The sequence below is a fragment of the Magnolia sinica genome, chromosome 6 (assembly GCF_029962835.1).
Source record: "Magnolia sinica isolate HGM2019 chromosome 6, MsV1, whole genome shotgun sequence".
NCBI lineage: Eukaryota > Viridiplantae > Streptophyta > Magnoliopsida > Magnoliales > Magnoliaceae > Magnolia > Magnolia sinica.
Genome location: NC_080578.1, coordinates 98719627 through 98737751, shown reverse-complemented (window position 1 = coordinate 98737751; position 18125 = coordinate 98719627). Strand labels below are relative to the sequence as shown.

General features: G+C 40.2%; 1 protein-coding gene across 1 annotated transcript; it reads left to right on the top strand.

Moving 5' to 3' along the window:
* The first annotated feature begins 13805 nt into the window (after positions 1–13805).
* On the top strand, positions 13806–17859 carry LOC131249219 (pentatricopeptide repeat-containing protein At1g08070, chloroplastic-like). Its single transcript, XM_058249859.1, has 2 exons — positions 13806–14528; positions 16015–17859. The coding sequence occupies exons 1-2, from the start codon at positions 13960–13962 to the stop codon at positions 17210–17212; spliced, it is 1767 nt and encodes a 588-aa protein (XP_058105842.1). The 5' UTR covers positions 13806–13959; the 3' UTR covers positions 17213–17859.
* Positions 17860–18125: the final 266 nt, after the last annotated feature.

The window sequence follows — 18125 nt, the reverse complement described above, 5'->3', positions numbered from 1 at the left end:
AGACTGCACCTTCAAAATTTCACTGTATTTGAGATAACAGAAATCGTTTTACAGGTATTTTATCAAACACCTTCTAAGTAACATAAAAATCAAGAAAATAAAAAAGATGTTGGTTTCATATACAAACCTTCCTTGCCACCAACCACACTTCTTTGGGTCATTTCAACAAACACTTGGTGAGCAACATCAATATCAAAGTAACCAAGTCACCAAACAGGTTCGATTCGAGTTAGGTTCAATCTGAGTCGAGTCGATCTGGGGCAGCTTGAACTCGGCTCGAAATCATTTTCGTGCTAAAAAAATCGGCTCAACTCAGCTCAACTTCGAACCGAGTTAACCGAGCTAGCTCGGTTCATGTACACCCCTAATTATGGGCAAGGGTCGTCGTGGAATTCAAGAACTTCATCACATCTTATTGCATGTTTGGAATGTAAAAATGATCTCATGTATATCATTAATGAATCCAATTACCGTGTTTGGCTAGCAACGGTGAAAACCCCTGGTAGAGGAGATAACGCGGATTGTGGATTGTGACAAAGAGGCACCCAATGTGTTTGTGTTTATGTCACCACATTTTGTGGGGTCCACAATGATGTATGTATTACATCCACATCATCTATCCATTTTACGATATCGTTTTAGGGTTTGGACCCAAAAATGAAGCATATTCGAATCTTAAGTGGACCACACCACATAAAGTAGTTAGATTTAACGTCTACCATTGAAAACCTCTAGCGGGCCACTGAAGTTTTGAATCAATCTGATATTTGTTTTTTTACCTTTACCTAGGTCTGTGTGACCTTATGAACAGCTTAGATGACAAATAAGCACCATGATGGGTCTTCGGAAGGTTTCAACTATGGGAATCATTATCCTCACTACTTTCCATGGTGTGGTCCACTTTAGCTTTAAATCTATCTCATTTTTTGGTTTTATGGCTTAATATGATCTCTCAAAATGGATGGACGGTGTGGATATAATACATATATCATCATGAGCCCCATGAAACTTGGTGACGTCCACACACCACCATGCAATCTACCAATTTTTTCCTCCTCTTAAATCAAGGATCCACTCTATCAGTTGTAAATCCAGTGCGGTTTCAAAGTCTTGAACCAATGCCACCAAAGATAATAGCCAAACATATACGAAGTTTGAATTGAAGAAGTGATTTTTCTTGTTCCATCTCACCTAAAACTGTTTAATACAGTGCACCAAACTAGCCCCGGAGAACTTCACATCCATGTGGGGCATCCCATTTCATGGTTGGAATTACTTAAATTTTTTTGGGCATCTCATTTTCATGGTTGGATGATTTTTGGGGGTATACCAATTTCACGATGATCAACTTTGGTGGATGGACAAGATGTCATACAAACACCATATTGGTCCCACACACTAATATTTAATTGGATATATAACTAGTGTATTATTTATAAGTTTAATCAAGGAAAGTAGGAATTAAAAATTATGATTAATTAATTAATTAATTAATAGATGTGAAAGTTGGTGAGATTGGATGTTTTCACGTGTGACACATTGGCGAGAAAAAAATGGCCGGATGTGATATAAAAGTAAAAAATAAGAAAACGGTTCCGTGATATTTGTGTTTGTAAGTATCATTGCCAACACAACCTACGTTATCATTTCTCTTTTAATATGCAGAATAAGCAAAATGAGAAGAAAAGAATATCATCTCAAGCAATGATGTTGCTAGGTTTATGTGCATGCATGACAATACGATGGTTACCTTTGGAATGTGTCAGGTGGTTGTCTTATTTTGACTTGGGACTTGATAGGAACCGATCCAGCAAAATTATGTGCCCGATTATAAATGGCTCGGTCCGGGCCCCTCTATCCAACGTAATCCATTTGCATTCTTAGTTGGTAGAGTTGGGCATGGGATGTCTCCACTCCTTCGGATTGGACTCAATCTGAACTGAGTGGGTGAGTTGATCCGAATCGAGTAGACTTCGTCCAATTTGTATTCAAACCGAGTCGAGTTCAAATTATCTAATAAATCGACTCGGCTCAACCCGCGATCCAACTCGGTATTAACTCAACTCATATATATATATATATATATATATATATATATATATATATATATATATATATATATATATATATATAGGCTGCAATTCTAGCAAGTGCGCCTAGGTTTTGAGCCATGATTTCAGCCCGTGGATACCTGTTGCACCCGACCCAACTCGGTGTCGACTCGACCCAACTTGGTACTTATGACCAGGTCAGACTCGATCCGGATTAGTTCGGGCCAGATCCGGACTTGGATCATGTCAGGCATGCAGGTCTCAGTACCGAGTCGGGTCTATTTCGAGTGAGTTCTATTTCAAAACCGAATTGAGTCGGGCCAGTCCTAACTCAATCCAACTTGACTTGATGCCCAGCTTTACTTGTTAGACCTAATTTGCACAAGTCAGTGAAAAATCCAATCCATTGGCGAAACCTTTGCATTTGATGTTGGATTTTTAATAATTGGTGAACTGTTACTGATCAATGGACTGGGTTATCTGGATTGATGGCCGTTGGATTGAAGGATTATGGGCATGTAGCGGGGTGATCCATGGATGAACGAGAGACTGCATACACTTCTACATTTCCATGTGCATGGTATCCAAGAAGAGTGTTCGGAGTCCAGGAATCATTTGGCAGCATGAATTAGAGGTATTTGGAATTTAGTAGATTGCCAGTTAACTAAGTTTTTCAATCTCTCCCTTTTGCAGAGATTACCAATCTTTTCCCTTTTTGCTTATTTTAAAATCAACTGTCGAAAAACTTTGGTTAGTTGGCTGTTGTGATCCAATGCTTGTAGTCTACTCCAAGCTTGAAATTTCATTATTTTTTTTATAAAGTATATATTTGAATGGGTTTATTATAACCATAGTGTCAAACATCACATGTGGATGTTAAAGTTGATTTAATAATTATATTCAAACTCAGTAAATATACTAAATAATTTCAATGCATTGTTATTTTTGAATTGCAGGAGATTCTGAATAAAGGCTGCTAAACACAACTAAGGATTAAAAATTTAGGTATTTGAAAACCAAGCTACAAACGGGATAAGGGCAGGGGTTGTCAACAGGCTAGGCCTGAAGTTAGCCTCGGCCTAGATTTTGAATTGTTTAAGACCAGACCTATTCAAAATTTAGATTTTGACGACCGACCCAGCCCATCAACAATCTTTTGTAAGGGTTTAGCATGGGAAGAATAAGGCTAAAGATAATAAAGGAGAGGCTAATGTTAGGAAGGTCAGCATCATTGGTCACTATGATTTATGGTGACTTATGGATGGTTGGTCAAAATTACTCATCTATGCATTAGATTAGACCCATTTTTTAGAAAGGGTCAAGCTGGGGTGTCTCAAGTTCTTGGGCTATGCTCAGGCTGATAGATTGCCAACTAGGTCAGGCCGATGACCTAGACCCGAATCTGATCAGGTTCGGGTGCTTGTCAGATACCTCTTGGGTCACTGAATCTAAGTTGCAAGTTGGGCTCAAGACAAATAAGAGGATTTACATAGTTGGGCCCACCTAATGAATGAATTAGATCTCATATACATGTATTAACTCAAAATATGCATGATGTATAAATAAGCTCTCTTACATGTGTGTAGCTCTGGAAACCAGTCTCATTGCTAGAATAATCAATACATATCTACAAGACCTAAGTTTTTGAATCGTTTCCGTAAAGGTGAGACCCGGACATGCTAAAATTGGTCAGGTTCTATAAATATGTGTAAATACATATTTACACATATAAGAGCTCTATAAAGATAATAATATTACTTGACTGGACTGTTGCAAAAATATTGATTTTAATAAAAAATATTTTAATAATAAAATATAATATAATATAAAAAGTTGTTTTGAAAAACACTTTTCTACGGGTTTTTGGGGAATAGTCCCACATGGAAAACAGAAGAGAAAAACTTGCGGTTTATATGAAGGATGTGGAGTATTATAATATTTACCTACCTAGTCCGTGGACTATGGAACACCCGCGCTCGCGCTCGGGCTAGGGCACGGGCACGGGCTCGGACTCGGTCACGAGCTCGGGCTCGGTGCGAGGGCGTGGGCATGTGAGGCAGTGTGGCTGTAAAGGCGCTAGTGGCGCACTTTGCACTTCGCACGTCCGCATCGTGTTGCAGAGGGTCGCTCCTTCGCGACCTTAAGCGAACCGGAGCGAGACGTGTGCGAGTCGCGGTGCGACTAAGTGGCTATGGTGGGTGGGTGGTTAGTAGAGAGACTAAAGGATTGAGAGAGAGATCTCTCAGTATAAATAGAGGGACTGAAAAGAGCTGTTGCAGCAGAAACTGTAACAGCTGAGCTATTAGTGTAAGGTCCAGCTGTAACTGCTGCATGGCTAGCCCAACAGCTAGAAAACGGCTAGCTGTTGTCTCACAACAGTCAGCATGCAGCAGCTTGATGGTCCATGCACAACAGTCAGAAAACGGCCATAAAATGGCTAGTTTTCCAACAGCCAGAAATGGCTTAATGGAATTTAAGTCTCTGGACCATAACCCCCTAGCCACCATAGTTTATAAAAGGAGGACCTGGATGGGTTTCCAAACCATCTCAACTCACTCCAGCAAACCCATACGAACTGAGACAGCCAGCCCCTCTCCACTCATATATTCTAGTGTTTCCAGCAACATAGCAAGGCTTAAACCTTAGCTTAAAGAACAGACCAGCGGTGTGGTCTAGAACAGTTCAACTGAACCAGTAGCTGAAGATTTGAACTGACTTGTGCAGAAGTTTTTCTCTTCTTTTCTTCTTCTTTTGGGATTTTTTCCTTTATACTGTAATACTGCCAGAAAATGTGTAATTGAGTTCCATTTAGTGGGCCTTCGTGTTTGCTGAACGCAGACCCACACCAGGCTCGTCGTATCCTAGAAGCTATTTGCCTGTAACCTATCAGCATACTCAATTCACTTGAGTAGGGGCAAATAACGCTTTAAGGACAGCGTTTCAGACGTGCTTCAGCCTGTCCTGATTTCTGATTATTTTGCACTTTTCGGTTTCCACATTATACAGAAATACATTAATCTGTATAAAATCTAATAATCTTAAAGTGTTATTTTACTGATGGAAGCCGATAGTGTTTCATCCATCAAGTTGATGAATCAAGACTTGATACGTCTTGATCGGTTCGATGGAACCAATTTTACAAGATGGCAAGACAAGCTGAAATTTCTCCTGACGGCGCTGAAGATATATTACATATTAGATCCAAATTTGTAAGCACTACCTGAAGCATCTGACAACGATACACCTAAACAAATAGCTGGCCGCACCAAAAGAGCCGAAGACGAACTCTTGTGTCGAGGACACATTCTGAACGCTCTCTCCGACCGCCTGTACGATCTGTACCAACAAACGTCATCGGCAAAGGAGATCCGGGTTGCTCTGGAATTCAAATACAAGGATGAAGAAGAAGGTACCAACAAGTTTATCATCGCCAGGTATTTTGACTTCAGCATGGTAGATAATAAACCGCTGCTGCCCCAAATCCAAGAATTGCAGCTAATAGTAAACAAAATCAAAGCGATAAAAATCGATCTTCCTGAATCATTCCAAGTCGGGGCTATAATCGTCAAATTGCCACCGATGTGGAAAAACTATAAAAAGAAGTTGCTTCATAAAACTGGGGACTACACACTGGAACAAATTGAGAAACACCTCAGGATTGAGGAAGAATCCCGTAACCGCGATAGAAAAAATGATAACGGGAATACCTCGTCTAAGGTACATGCTGTAGAAAATACTAATAACAAACATCCCGAGAAAGGACGATTCCCTGAAACCTAATAAAGGAAAATTCAAGAAGAACACTTAAAAGAAAAACGGAAAGTTCAAGGGCTCATGCCATGTCTGTGGAAAAACCGGGCATTATGCTCGAGTATGCCGCTATCGTAAATCTAAAAAAGAGGCAAGTGCAGTAGAAGAAGGCGATATCATGGCTATAATCACTGAGGTGAATATCATCCAAGGCAAAGTTCTAGGTTGGTGATATGATACTGCTGCTACTGTACATGTATGCTACGACAAATCAGCCTTCAAGACCTATGAGGAATTGACCGATGGTCAAGAAGTCCAAATGGGTAATGAAGTCCGATCGAAGGTCGTCGGCAAAGGAACTGTCGAACTGATATTCACCTCTGGAAAGAAAGTGATTCTAACTAATGTACTGCACATCCCAGACATGAGATGAAACTTAGTTTCTAGGGATCTTCTGGGAAAACCAGGCATACAGGTGGTGTATGAGTCAAGTAAACTGATTCTGTCCAAAAATGGAAATTTTGTCGGAAAGGGATATGCTTGTAACGGAATGGTTAAGTTTTCTCTGAATGAAAGTAGCACTTCTGCGTATATGGTTGAATCCGCTGGACTGTGCCATGATAGACTAGCCCATATAGGGTATAGTACGTTGAAGTTCATGGCTAAGAATGGTTTCATCTCATACACAGATAATGAAACCGAAAAATGTGAAGTGTGCATAAGATCCAAAATGACAAAGAAACATTTTCCAAGTGTTGAAAGATCGTCTCAAATATTGGATCTTGTGCACAGTGATATCTGTGAGTTAAACGGCATTCTTACTCGTGAAGGTAAACGGTACTTCATAACCTTTATAGATGATTGTTCTAGGTATGTGTATGTGTACCTATTAAAAAGTAAAGATGAATCATTAAACATGTTTAAAATATATAAAGCAGAAGTAGAGAATCAACTGAATAAGAAAATAAAAATTCTCCGTAATGATAGAGGAGGAGAATACTTCTCCAATGAATTCGATAACTTCTGTGAAGAACATGGACTGATACATCAATGTACAGCGCCATACACACCTCAACAAAATGGTATAGCTGAAAGGAAGAATAGAACATTAGTAGAAATGGTCAACTCAATGCTGATAAGAGCAAAGTTGCCACTAAGTCTATGGGGAGAGGCACTGCTTGCAGCATGCCATATAATAAATAGAATTCCATCTAAAAAATATAAAATATCTCCATATGAAACATGGAGAGGTAGAAAACCTAACCTAGGATATCTAAAAGTGTGGGGGTGTCTTGCATATTGCAGAACCCCTGATCCAAAAAAAACTAAGTTAGGACCAAGAGCTATTAAGTACGCCTTCGTAGGGTATGCTCAAAATAGTAAAGCTCATAGACTTCTAGACATAAAGTCTAATGCAATAATAGAATCAAGAGATGTTGAGTTCTTTGAAAACTCACTGTCCTTGAAGTCAAAGGATAATGAAATCCAAACTCCTAATAGAGAACCAGATAGCACAGCTCCACAGATGGTGAAAGCTCCTATTGAGCCTCGTAGAAGTCAAAGGACAAGAATAGAGAAGAGTGTAGGAGATGACTATATAAACTCACAACGTGTCATTTTCCATCTTGTAGAAGGAGATAGAGAAAATGTTATAAGAAAAATACCTATAGTAATGACTATAGAAAATGATCTTAAAACATATAAAGAAGTCATATCCTCTAGAGACTCAGCTTTCTGGAAAGAAGCTATAAACGATGAAATAGAATCTATACTATCAAATCAAACATGGGAACTAGTTAACTTACCTCCAGTTTCTAGACCCATAGGTTGTAAGTGGGTATTTAGGAAGAAATATCACACTAATGGGACTATCCAAACCTTTAAAGCTCGACTAGTAGCTAAGGGTTTTAGACAAAAAGAAGGGATAGATTACTTTGACACATACTCTCCTGTAGCTAGGATAACATCCATTAGGATATTATTTGCGCTAGCTTCCATACATCATCTTCACATCCACCAAATGGATGTAAAGACTGTATTCCTGAATGGTGACCTCAACGAGGAGGTATACATGGAACAACCTGAAGGATTCGTTCTACCAAGAAATGAAAACAAAGTATGTACATTAGTCAAATTATTGTATGGATTAAAACAAGCACCAAAACAGTGGCATGAGAAGTTTGATTCCAAAATACTTTCTCATGGTTTCATACATAATGTAGCTGACAAATGCATATATTCTAAAGTAGATGGTAGTTACATCGTTATTATTTGTCTGTATGTTGATGACATGTTAATAATAATAATAAAATGGAATGTGTAATTGAAACAAAAAGATTTCTGTCTTCCGTATTTAAAATGAAGGATCTTGGACAAGTTGATACCATTCTTGGTATCAAAGTTAAAAAACATTGTGGGGATTATGCTTTGTGTCAATCTCATTATATTGAGAAGATACTAAACAAGTTTAACCATCTAAATATAAAAGAAGCAAAAACCTCATTTGATCCAAGTATCAAGCTAAAAGAAAATACTGAAAAAATAGTTGCACAATTAGAATATGTGAGTGCTATAGGGAGTCTTATGTATGTTATGCAATGCACTAGACTTGATATCGCATATGCTGTGAGTAAACTTAGTAGATTTACTAGTAACCCCAGCACTGAACACTGGAATGCAATAAGTAGAGTCATTGGTTACTTAAAAGCAACCAAAGACTTAGGACTATTCTATTCAGAATTTCCTGCCGTATTGGAAGGATATACCGATGCGATCTGGATATCGAGTGCAGGGAACAACAAGTGTACTACAGGGTGGGTATTCACCCTAGGAGGTGCTGCTGTATCTTGGGGATCCAAGAAATAGATTTGCATAACGCATTCGACTATGGAGTCTGAATTTATAGCCCTGGCTGCAACAGGCAAAGAGGCTGAGTGGCTAAGGGATCTTCTATTAGAAATTCCTTTCTGTGTAAAGCCTATATTGGCTGTATCACTACATTGTGATAGTGAAGCCACATTAGCTAGAGCCTATAGCGGGACTTATAATGGTAAGTCTAGACATATTAGTCTTCGACATGATTATGTCAGACAATTGATTCAAGATGGAATCATTGTTATTTCTTATGTAAAATCAAGCAATAACCTGGCAGATCCTTTCACTAAACCTCTACCGAGAGAGGTAGTAAAGGCTACATCTAGAGGGATGGGGTTGAAACTCTTCAACAAAAGTTCCACCAGTGATGGTAACCCAACCTAAAGTCAGAAAATCTCTAATTTTGGGTTTAATAGGTAAGAACAAATCACTGATATGTGGAAAGTTTTTCAGCACTAAAATTATAAAATCTCATCCATAATAGATAAGTGCTGAGCGTTACGATAGAGGGTTGAGTCTTAGAACTCTTAATGAAATCCAGTCTATAAAAACAAGTATCTTATAGTAACGGAGATACTGGAATGATTTCACCTATATGAACGTAGAGATGGTGCCGTCTCTCATGAGAGTTAGGAGTTTTTCTCTCGGGATCGTTCATGAATTAGGATAAGCACATGGCCATTAATTGTGCTGAGCAAGATTGTGGAAACTCTAACAAACACATAACGAATATGTGTGTGGTATTTTCAATTTTGTTATCTAAGAATAACTGGTTCAAAGCTGCGGCTACCAGTCATTTCGACAGAGTTTTGAAATACTTACACTAAGGAAAGATTAAAATCAAAAGATATCTTTTTTTATGCATATAAGCAAATTATTCTGGCAGTATTGTTTAACCGAGAAAATATTTTTATAAAAATCAAGTGGGGGATTATTGCAAAAATATTGATTTTAATAAAAAATATTTTAATAATAAAATATAATATAATATAAAAAGTTGTTTTGAAAAACACTTTTCTACGGGTTTTTGGGGAATAGTCCCACATGGAAAACAGAAGAGAAAAACTTGTGGTTTATATGAAGGATGTGGAGTATTATAATATTTACCTACCTAGTCCGTGGACTATGGACTACGCACTGGAACACCCGCTCTCGGGCTCCGGCTCAGGCACGGGCACGGGCACGGGCACGGTCTCGGTCTCGGTCTCGGTCTCGGTCTCAGTTTCAGTCTCAGTCACGGGCTCGGGCTCGGGTGTGGGCATGTGAGGCAGTGTGGCTGTAGAGGCGCTAGTGGCGCACTTTGCACTTCGCACGTCCGCATCATGTCACAGAGGGTCGCTCCTTCGCGACCTTGAGCAAACCGGAGCGAGACGTGTGCGAGTCGCGGTGCGACTAAGTGGCTATGGCTGGTGGCTGGTTAGTAGAGAGACTAAAGGACTGAGAGAGAGAGATCTCAGTATAAATAGAGGGACTGAAAAGAGCTGTTGCAGTAGAAAATGTAACAGCTGAGCCATTAGTGCAGGGTCCAGCTGTAACTGCTGCATAGCTAGCCCAACAGCTAGAAAACGGCTAGCTGTTATCTCGCAACAGTCAGCATGCAGCAGCTTAATGGTCCATGCACAACAGTAAAAAAACGGCCATAAAACGGCTAGTTTTCCAACAGCCAGAAATGGCTTAATGGAATTTAAGTTTCTGGACCATAACCCCCTAGCCACCATAACCTATAAAAGGAGGACTTGGATGGGTTTCCAAACCATCTCAACTCACTCCAGCAAACTCATACGAACTGAGACAGCCAGCCCCTCTCCACTCATATATTCTAGTGTTTCCAGCAACATAGCAAGGCTTAAACCTTAGCTTGAAGAACAGACCAGCGGTGTGATCTAGAACGGTTCAACTGAACCAGTAGCTGAAGATTTGAACTGACCTGTGCAGAAGTTTTTCTCTTCTTTTCTTCTTCTTTTGGAATTTTTTCCTTTATACTGTAATACTGACAGACAGTGTGTAATTGAGTTCCATTTGGTGGGCCTTCGTGTTTGTTAAACGCAGACCCACACCAGGCTTGTCGTATCCTAGAAGTTATTTGCCTGTAACCTATCAGCATACTCAATTCACTTGAGAAGGGGCAAATAACGCTTTAAGGACAGCGTTTCAGACGTGCTTCAGCCTGTCCTGATTTCTGATTATTTTGCACTTTTCAGTTTCCACATTATATAGAAATACATTAATTTGTATAAAATCTAACATGGACAAGTAGCAAAGTTAAGAAGCAGTGATTGTACCTGTCTACCATAAGCAGGACAGGACTCAAGTTTCATTAGAAGAGTCGGCTCTACGAAAAAAATAGACCTACCTTGAAGTCTAGCCCATTGGCATCCCCAAGTGGAAAATAGATTGCATTAAGACATGCCACGGTCAAAGATGAATCTTAGTTGAGTATGTACTCGACCGAACAACTTTCAAATATCCTTTATGTGGAGGGTTATCTCTTATAGCATTACATGACCCAATCAAATCCTGTCATGCCAAATTATTTGGCTCAAACTCAATCTTGCATTTTGTGTGTGTCAGGCGCTCTAGATCCAGATGTGGCTTGAATCGAATTGAACACCTACCACTCTAGGTGCAAAAATAAACTAATAGAACAAAATTCGTACCATTTGACCTTTTATGTAGCAACCAATCATAGAAAATTAGGTGATTTGCAAAAGGAATGGTTTATCCTTTTAATGAATTATGTATGCCTTCTGGATGAAAGAACTTTCAATTAAGCACATAATGGCAATCGCAATTCAATAATAACATAATATAAATAAAAAGTAAAACAAGCTCAAAGTTGAAAGTATTTTATTAGTATTTATAGTAGCATTCATAATCAACTTTAAAAAGAAAAAAGAAAAACACAATGGTGTGTTCAGCCATCGGCAGAAAATCAAGTTTCATTGCGAAACAACCATGATGCCGAACGATTTTCTATTTGATACCTGATGGGAAGTCAGACTTCGTGGTAAGATGATCATCTAACTAGGATGGTGGTTTGTTCATCATTAAACAAAAATCAAGCTTCGTGACAAGACAACCGATAGAACTTTCTCAATAGGGTGATAATCTATTCAAAATTCCGGCAAGTATTAGACTATTGGCTAGACAGTCATGATTCAACTATATATCCATCACTTCAATCACGAGACATTGTCTCCAGCGTGAGATAGTGGATGGAATTACGTCACACATGGTATGAAAGCTCTACATCATTCCATTTGAAATTTAACAATCTTTTTAGTGATCCAATGGTGTGTTCATAAACACATGATAGAGAGATGAGTAGTATAATCGGCCAATGTTTTTTCCAGCATTGTGATGGCCAACAGTAGAGGAGTTAAACCAGAACAAAACTAAGGGCATCTTAGTGATGAAGTCGATTACCGTCTTCCTCAAGGATAACTATTTCGAATCTACGAAACTTTTCTGGACTCTTCACAGAGACTTTTCAAATTCACGAGGAAAAATAGAAACTAGAAATAATTATAAAAAGTCAAAATAAATTTATTGAATATTGATAAATGAAATAAATGAGTTTACAACCCTTTAAACAGGGATACCAAGACTTGAAGAAGTTTAGGAATTAAACTATAACTAAAACTTCCTAAAATTCATAATTTACTAAAGTGTCCCATGTGGCTTAATCATATTATTCTCCTAATTTTTTCTAAACACATTTCATATTGGACACAACTCCTAAAGCCAACGGATGAAGAGTTCTAATCAAACTAAAACTTACTAAAGATAGTAAAACGGAAATAAACATGGAATTCAAACGTTGATATAATGTAATATTGCAAATTTAGCGTAGGTAACTCGGCATAGCCAGGTTGCTTGTCTTACTCCAAAACCATATATGGTATGTCAAGTAACTCATTCTGGTTTGCGAGATGTGTCTAATTTAAGGTTTTGACGGTCTTGATGAGTTCGGGCCTTCTCTGATCTATCTTGAACATGAAAGTGTTCGCAACCCGCTCTACATCAGATAGGCATGAGCCCAAGGCTCTTTATTATTTACTTCGGTTACAGACATGTGGGAGTCTACAAGCATATAACTTTAGGAGTGTCTTTCCATTATTTTCGTTCGAGTTAATTAGCTAATTGGCAAACGTGGTTGGTCGCACTCTCTTCTTAGTTGCACCCTACGAGTTTTGCATAATCAACCTGCCATCAAGCATGCGTCGTCATTTATATCTTAGCATGTGTGATAAAGAAAATCATCACTATCCAACCATGCGATTATTACACTCTTTCAAGCCATTATGTAAACCATGGTCATTCTTAATTTGTCATATATACATGTGACAATTGCTCACTTTGATCCTTGTAATTGCGTGAAGCTTGTTCTTGGGTGTCGGCCATCCTAGTTCTCCACAACTTATCTTCTACGGATCATCTCGGTTATTAGGATCTGGTCGTGATTTTTGTACAACAGTGTCGTCATGCATGGCAAAATTTAATTGAATGGTAAGCCACCGTAAGAGACAAGCTCAAGGAGATCCAAACAACTTTGAAGCATGCTTTGTGTGGGCCATCTTCACTAGTGACCTGCCATCCAATTAAATATCGCCACATTATGCTTGCATCCATGTCATTATAAACCGGATCACATGCCCTCATGTTATCACTTAACAATGTACCGGGTGTTTTTCTGACCGTGGGACCCACTTTGATGTATGCATTTTGTGCTTCAGTTTTTTCAGCTTATTTTAGGGCATGGTCCAAAAAATAAAGCATATCCAAAATCCTAAGTGGACCACTGAAGATGGATCTGCTCATTAAAAACTCTCCGTTTTGGATCAAGCTGATATTTGTGTTTTTCCTTCATCAGGGTCCATGTGACCTTATCAACAGGATGGCAAATACAAATTATGGTGGGCTCCATGAAGCTTTTACGGTGGGCGTTCAGTGACCACTGTTTCTCGTGGTGTGGTCCACTTTTGATTTGGATACGGTTCATCTTTTAGACAATGCCTTAAAATAAGCTGAAAAAACTGATGGACGGCTAGATATACAACGCGTACATCAAGATGGGCCCGCAGGGAAACACCTACTACGGTGCTGCGCGGGTAACACCCAATCCTCTCCCTAGGGGCACGTCCGGCCATCTAAAGATAGTAAGTCCAGGTCCACCATCCAATCTTCCACGTGGACGGTCAGAGGAAGGTGGTCCTGTCATATCATTTCCCGCCAATAAGAGGGATTTTCAAAATCCGCATAAGAAACCACATTTCGCTGCAGAATGCCGAGAGCTCTTCCCCGTATCCCATCTTCCAAACCCCCCACCTTCCAAAATCTCATCTCCCAACTCAACAGCTGCATCTCAACCGTCAATCTCCGCCCCCTCCATGCGAAAATCCTCAAAACCCAATTCTCCAAAGATCATTTTCTCCTCACCCGGATCGCCCACGCCTACATCCGATTGAATGATCTCCCGCCAGCGAAACGGATCCTCACGAAAACTGTTAAAAACCCGCCCGTCTTCTTGTGGAACGAGACAATCAAAGGGTACGCGAGGAATGGGCTTTTCAGGGAATCCATCGATCTGTATTACGCGATGGCGAGCTGCGGCGTCCAGCCCAACGAGTTCACTTTCACGTTCGTACTGCCAGCTTGCGCGGGTGCGAGGTCGGTTTTGGACGGTCGGAAGGTACACGATGACGTCGTGAGGCTGAACTGTGAGTCGAATGTTTTTGTTGCAACAGCAATTATCGACATGTATGGGAAATGTGGGGAGATCAGTCTTGCAAGGGAAGTGTTCGATAAAATGCCCAAGAGAGGAACAGCTACTTTCAACGCTATGATTGGCGGGTAAGTTGTTTCTACTTCTTTGGTTGTTTGCGGAATTAACACCATGGTAAAAGACTGTTGAGTTGTATCCCAAGCCATCACTGATGAAAATGATGGGACCCACATAGCAAATGGCAGGCTCGAATTGTTGAAAAGACATGACATTCATGTACACCGATCTAGACGGTCCAGATAGTGTGCCACTTTTCTGGATGGAGCATAGCTTGGAAATTGCGCTGATCAGACCGTCCTCACATTCTTGTTAGTGAACCATCAAACAGGCAGTTAAAGAGAAAGGGTCCGGACTATAATGTGCATTTGCTGCAACTTCGACTCACTGAGTTGTAGCAACTCATTTGGCCTACACTGATCAGACACTCTTAACATTTCACCTATTGAATTCGGACCAGTTTCCATTTTCTACACTGATCAGACACTCTTAATCTACACTGTCCACATCATAGGTACCCTTTTTGCAGATGCAACATAACTTAATACCACACTGATCAGACACTCTTAACATTTCACCTATTGAATTCGGACCAGTTTCCATTTTCTTTCTTACCATTCTTCTGATGAGCATCAATCAGATGGTTAGGATCATTCAATCAATCTAATGTTCCGGCTGTGCTCCATCCATAACAGGGCTAATAATTTGTACAGTCCAGATTGGTGTGCATTTATGCTGTGTACAATGGATGAGTTCCCAGTTGCCACAACTCACTGAGTTGTAGCAAATTCATATTGTAGTCTAGCCCAAAAGAAAATGTTAATTGGTGAACAATTCAAATTCAACAGCCAAGAGCATTTGGTTAAGATTGTCTGATTAATGTAATTTTTGGGCTATGCTCCATCCACAAGGGGACTGCAGCCCATCACAAAGGCCCCTACGATTTACACGATCAGGGTTGAGTTGGTAAGTTCCATGTACGGTGAATGTGAACGTTAGTCTCACCTCGTTAGGCTATCTAATGCTCACAGGTGTTAGAATGTGGAGAATGCCCATTAGAACTTTGGATTGTCAGTCTTTTTCAGTACGGTGAACTTTTGAGCACTGGAACCTTTGAGATGAATATAGGGGGAAACTCCCATGTCATTTGTGAACACTGAAAACTTAATGCGGCATGCTTGGACATGATCCGAAACCATTCTTTAGGTGGGCCCTACTATTTAAGGTCCATAACTTTAGAATCGCATAAATCAGTAAGAGGAGATGATGAATTTGGAATCTTGAACTGTTGCCTATTTTCATCTTTCATTATCCATCTACAATCTACCTTGGATCTTCTGGTCAGTGTGTTTTTTGAGTTATGGACCTTCATGGAAGGCTGATGAACAGCTCAGATCTAGCACAAAGTGCCACTTGTACAGTCTTGGATAGGACTGTTTTTTTATGACTGCAAAGCATGCAAAAAACTCTCTCTTTTTTTTTCTTCTTTTTTTCTTGGTTGTATTTGTTATAATTAATTAGGTAAACATCAGCCATCTTCAATTCTCAACCCAACAGGTATGTGGTGAATGGAGAGTGTGACAAAGCTTTATCCCACTTTAATCAGATGCAGAAGTCAGGGATCCAAGCTGATGTGATTACGGTGGTGAGTGTCCTCCAAGCTTGCGCGGCTCAAGGAGCTCTACAGCAGGGGAGGTGGATCCATGAACAAATCAAAAGAACTAAAATGGAAGTCAATGTCTATTTGGGTGCAGCTCTGATTCACATGTATGCTAGGTGTGGTAGTATAGAAGAATCGTGGAGAGTCTTTGACCAGATGCCTCGGAAAGATCTAATATGTTGGACGGCGATCATCTCTGGCTATGGAATGCATGGGTTTGCTGAAGTTGCAGAATCGCTTTTCGTCCGCATGGTGGGGTCTGGGATTAGACCGGATGCGGTGACCTTCGTCGGGGTCTTGTCAGGTTTCAGCCATGGAGGTATGGTTGATAAGGGGTGGCAATATTTCAAGAAAATGTTGAATGAGTACTCCTTGAGGCCCGGCTTAGAGCATTATAGCTGCATGGTTGACATGCTCGGTAGAGCTGGGAGGCTAGAAGATGCTGAAGGGCTTGTGAAGACAATGGCAGTGGAGCCGGATGCTGGTGTGTGGGGCGGGTTGCTAAATGCTTGCAAGATTCATAGAAATGTTGAGATGGGTGAGAGAGTAGTCAAAGAGGTGCTGAGGGTGGACCCCGCTAATGCAGGTTGGTATGTGCTCATGTCAAACATTTATGCGATGTCAGGGAAATGGGACGGGGTGGCGAAGATGCGGTTGATGATGAGGGAGAGAAAGGTGGCTAAGCCTCCTGGGTGGAGCTCAATCGAAGTCGCCGGCCAAATTCACAGCTTCCTAGCATTTGATCGGTCGCATCCAAGGTCAGGAGAGATCTATGAGTTCTTGAAGGATTTAGAAGATCGGATGAGATTAGAGGGATATGTTGTGGAGACGAGCTGCGTGCTTGGCAATGTGGATGAAGAACTGAAGGAAGATATGTTATGCGGACACAGCGAAAGATTGGCGATTGCATTTGGGATCTTGAGCACAGAAGAAGGAGACGTGTTGAGGGTGATGAAGAACTTGCGAGTGTGTGTGGATTGCCACACTGCAACGAAATTCATATCAAAGATTGCAAGGAGGGAGATCATTGTTAGAGATGCGAATCGGTTCCACCATTTTAGGGAAGGCATGTGCTCTTGTAGAGATTACTGGTGATCATGGTTGAATTTATGTGCTCTTTATTTTGGCGGTAGGCCTACATTCTGGGATGAATTATCCCCATCCTGATGCACCCAACTGATACTAGTGGCCCCATGGTTCAGTGATCCATGCCATAATGGGTTACTCCCCAAAATTCTAACAGACTGGATAATCCTAGCCCTTGATCATTTACCCACAAATGGATGTTTAAGAAACAGGAAAGAAAAGAAAAACACAGCAATTGTCTGGGAAAGGGCCATTGTTCGGATGGTGACGATTTTTTAATCCGGATGAATTTTCCAGCATGGATCTATGTCCAGATGCAGTGCATCACACTGGATGATTCCTCATGTTCCGAAATTACCTCCTATGGGCTTATTGGTTCTCAAAATGGGGCTGCACGTTATCGAAGGTGTGATTAAGTTGGCCTTCTTGGGGCAGGCTGGGGTTGGAGATGTACAGTTTTTAGGAGATTTTGATAATTTAAACATTGGTATGTCTTCTATAGGATGGCTTTTTGAATCCCTTACAATTGAAGGTGATTCTAGTAATGCTATGGAGTTCAGTCATGTGTTCTGCTGGAGGCAAATGTGATTGTGGCTGTCTTAATGTATAGCTGTAATTTCTACTTCTTTTAATAAAACTGTATTACCCATGCAACATACTCTTGCTGGAGAAATTGGTGGGATTGTATGTTGGAATCCAGCGAAGGTACGAAGAGGAATGCGCCCACCATCAATGGGATGTGGACTGCATACTGAGTAAATTCTATGGGGGCTCATTGTGATGTATGTGTTTTTATCCATGTTGTCGTGTATGTGTTTTTATCCATGTTGTCAATCTGTTTTTCCAGCTCGTTTTAGGGCACGAGCTCAAAATTGAAGCATATCCAAAGCTCAAGTATACTGCTCTACATAAAACAATGGGA

What these genes read in the sequence shown, in the direction of transcription:
- LOC131249219 (XM_058249859.1), top strand. Translation starts at nt 13,960, where the DNA reads ATGCCGAGAGCTCTTCCCCGTATCCCATCTTCCAAACCCCCCACCTTC. An exon ending in TTCAACGCTATGATTGGCGG is followed by an intron (nt 14,529 to 16,014) that starts GTAAGTTGTTTC and finishes TCAACCCAACAG; the next exon opens with GTATGTGGTGAATGGAGAGT.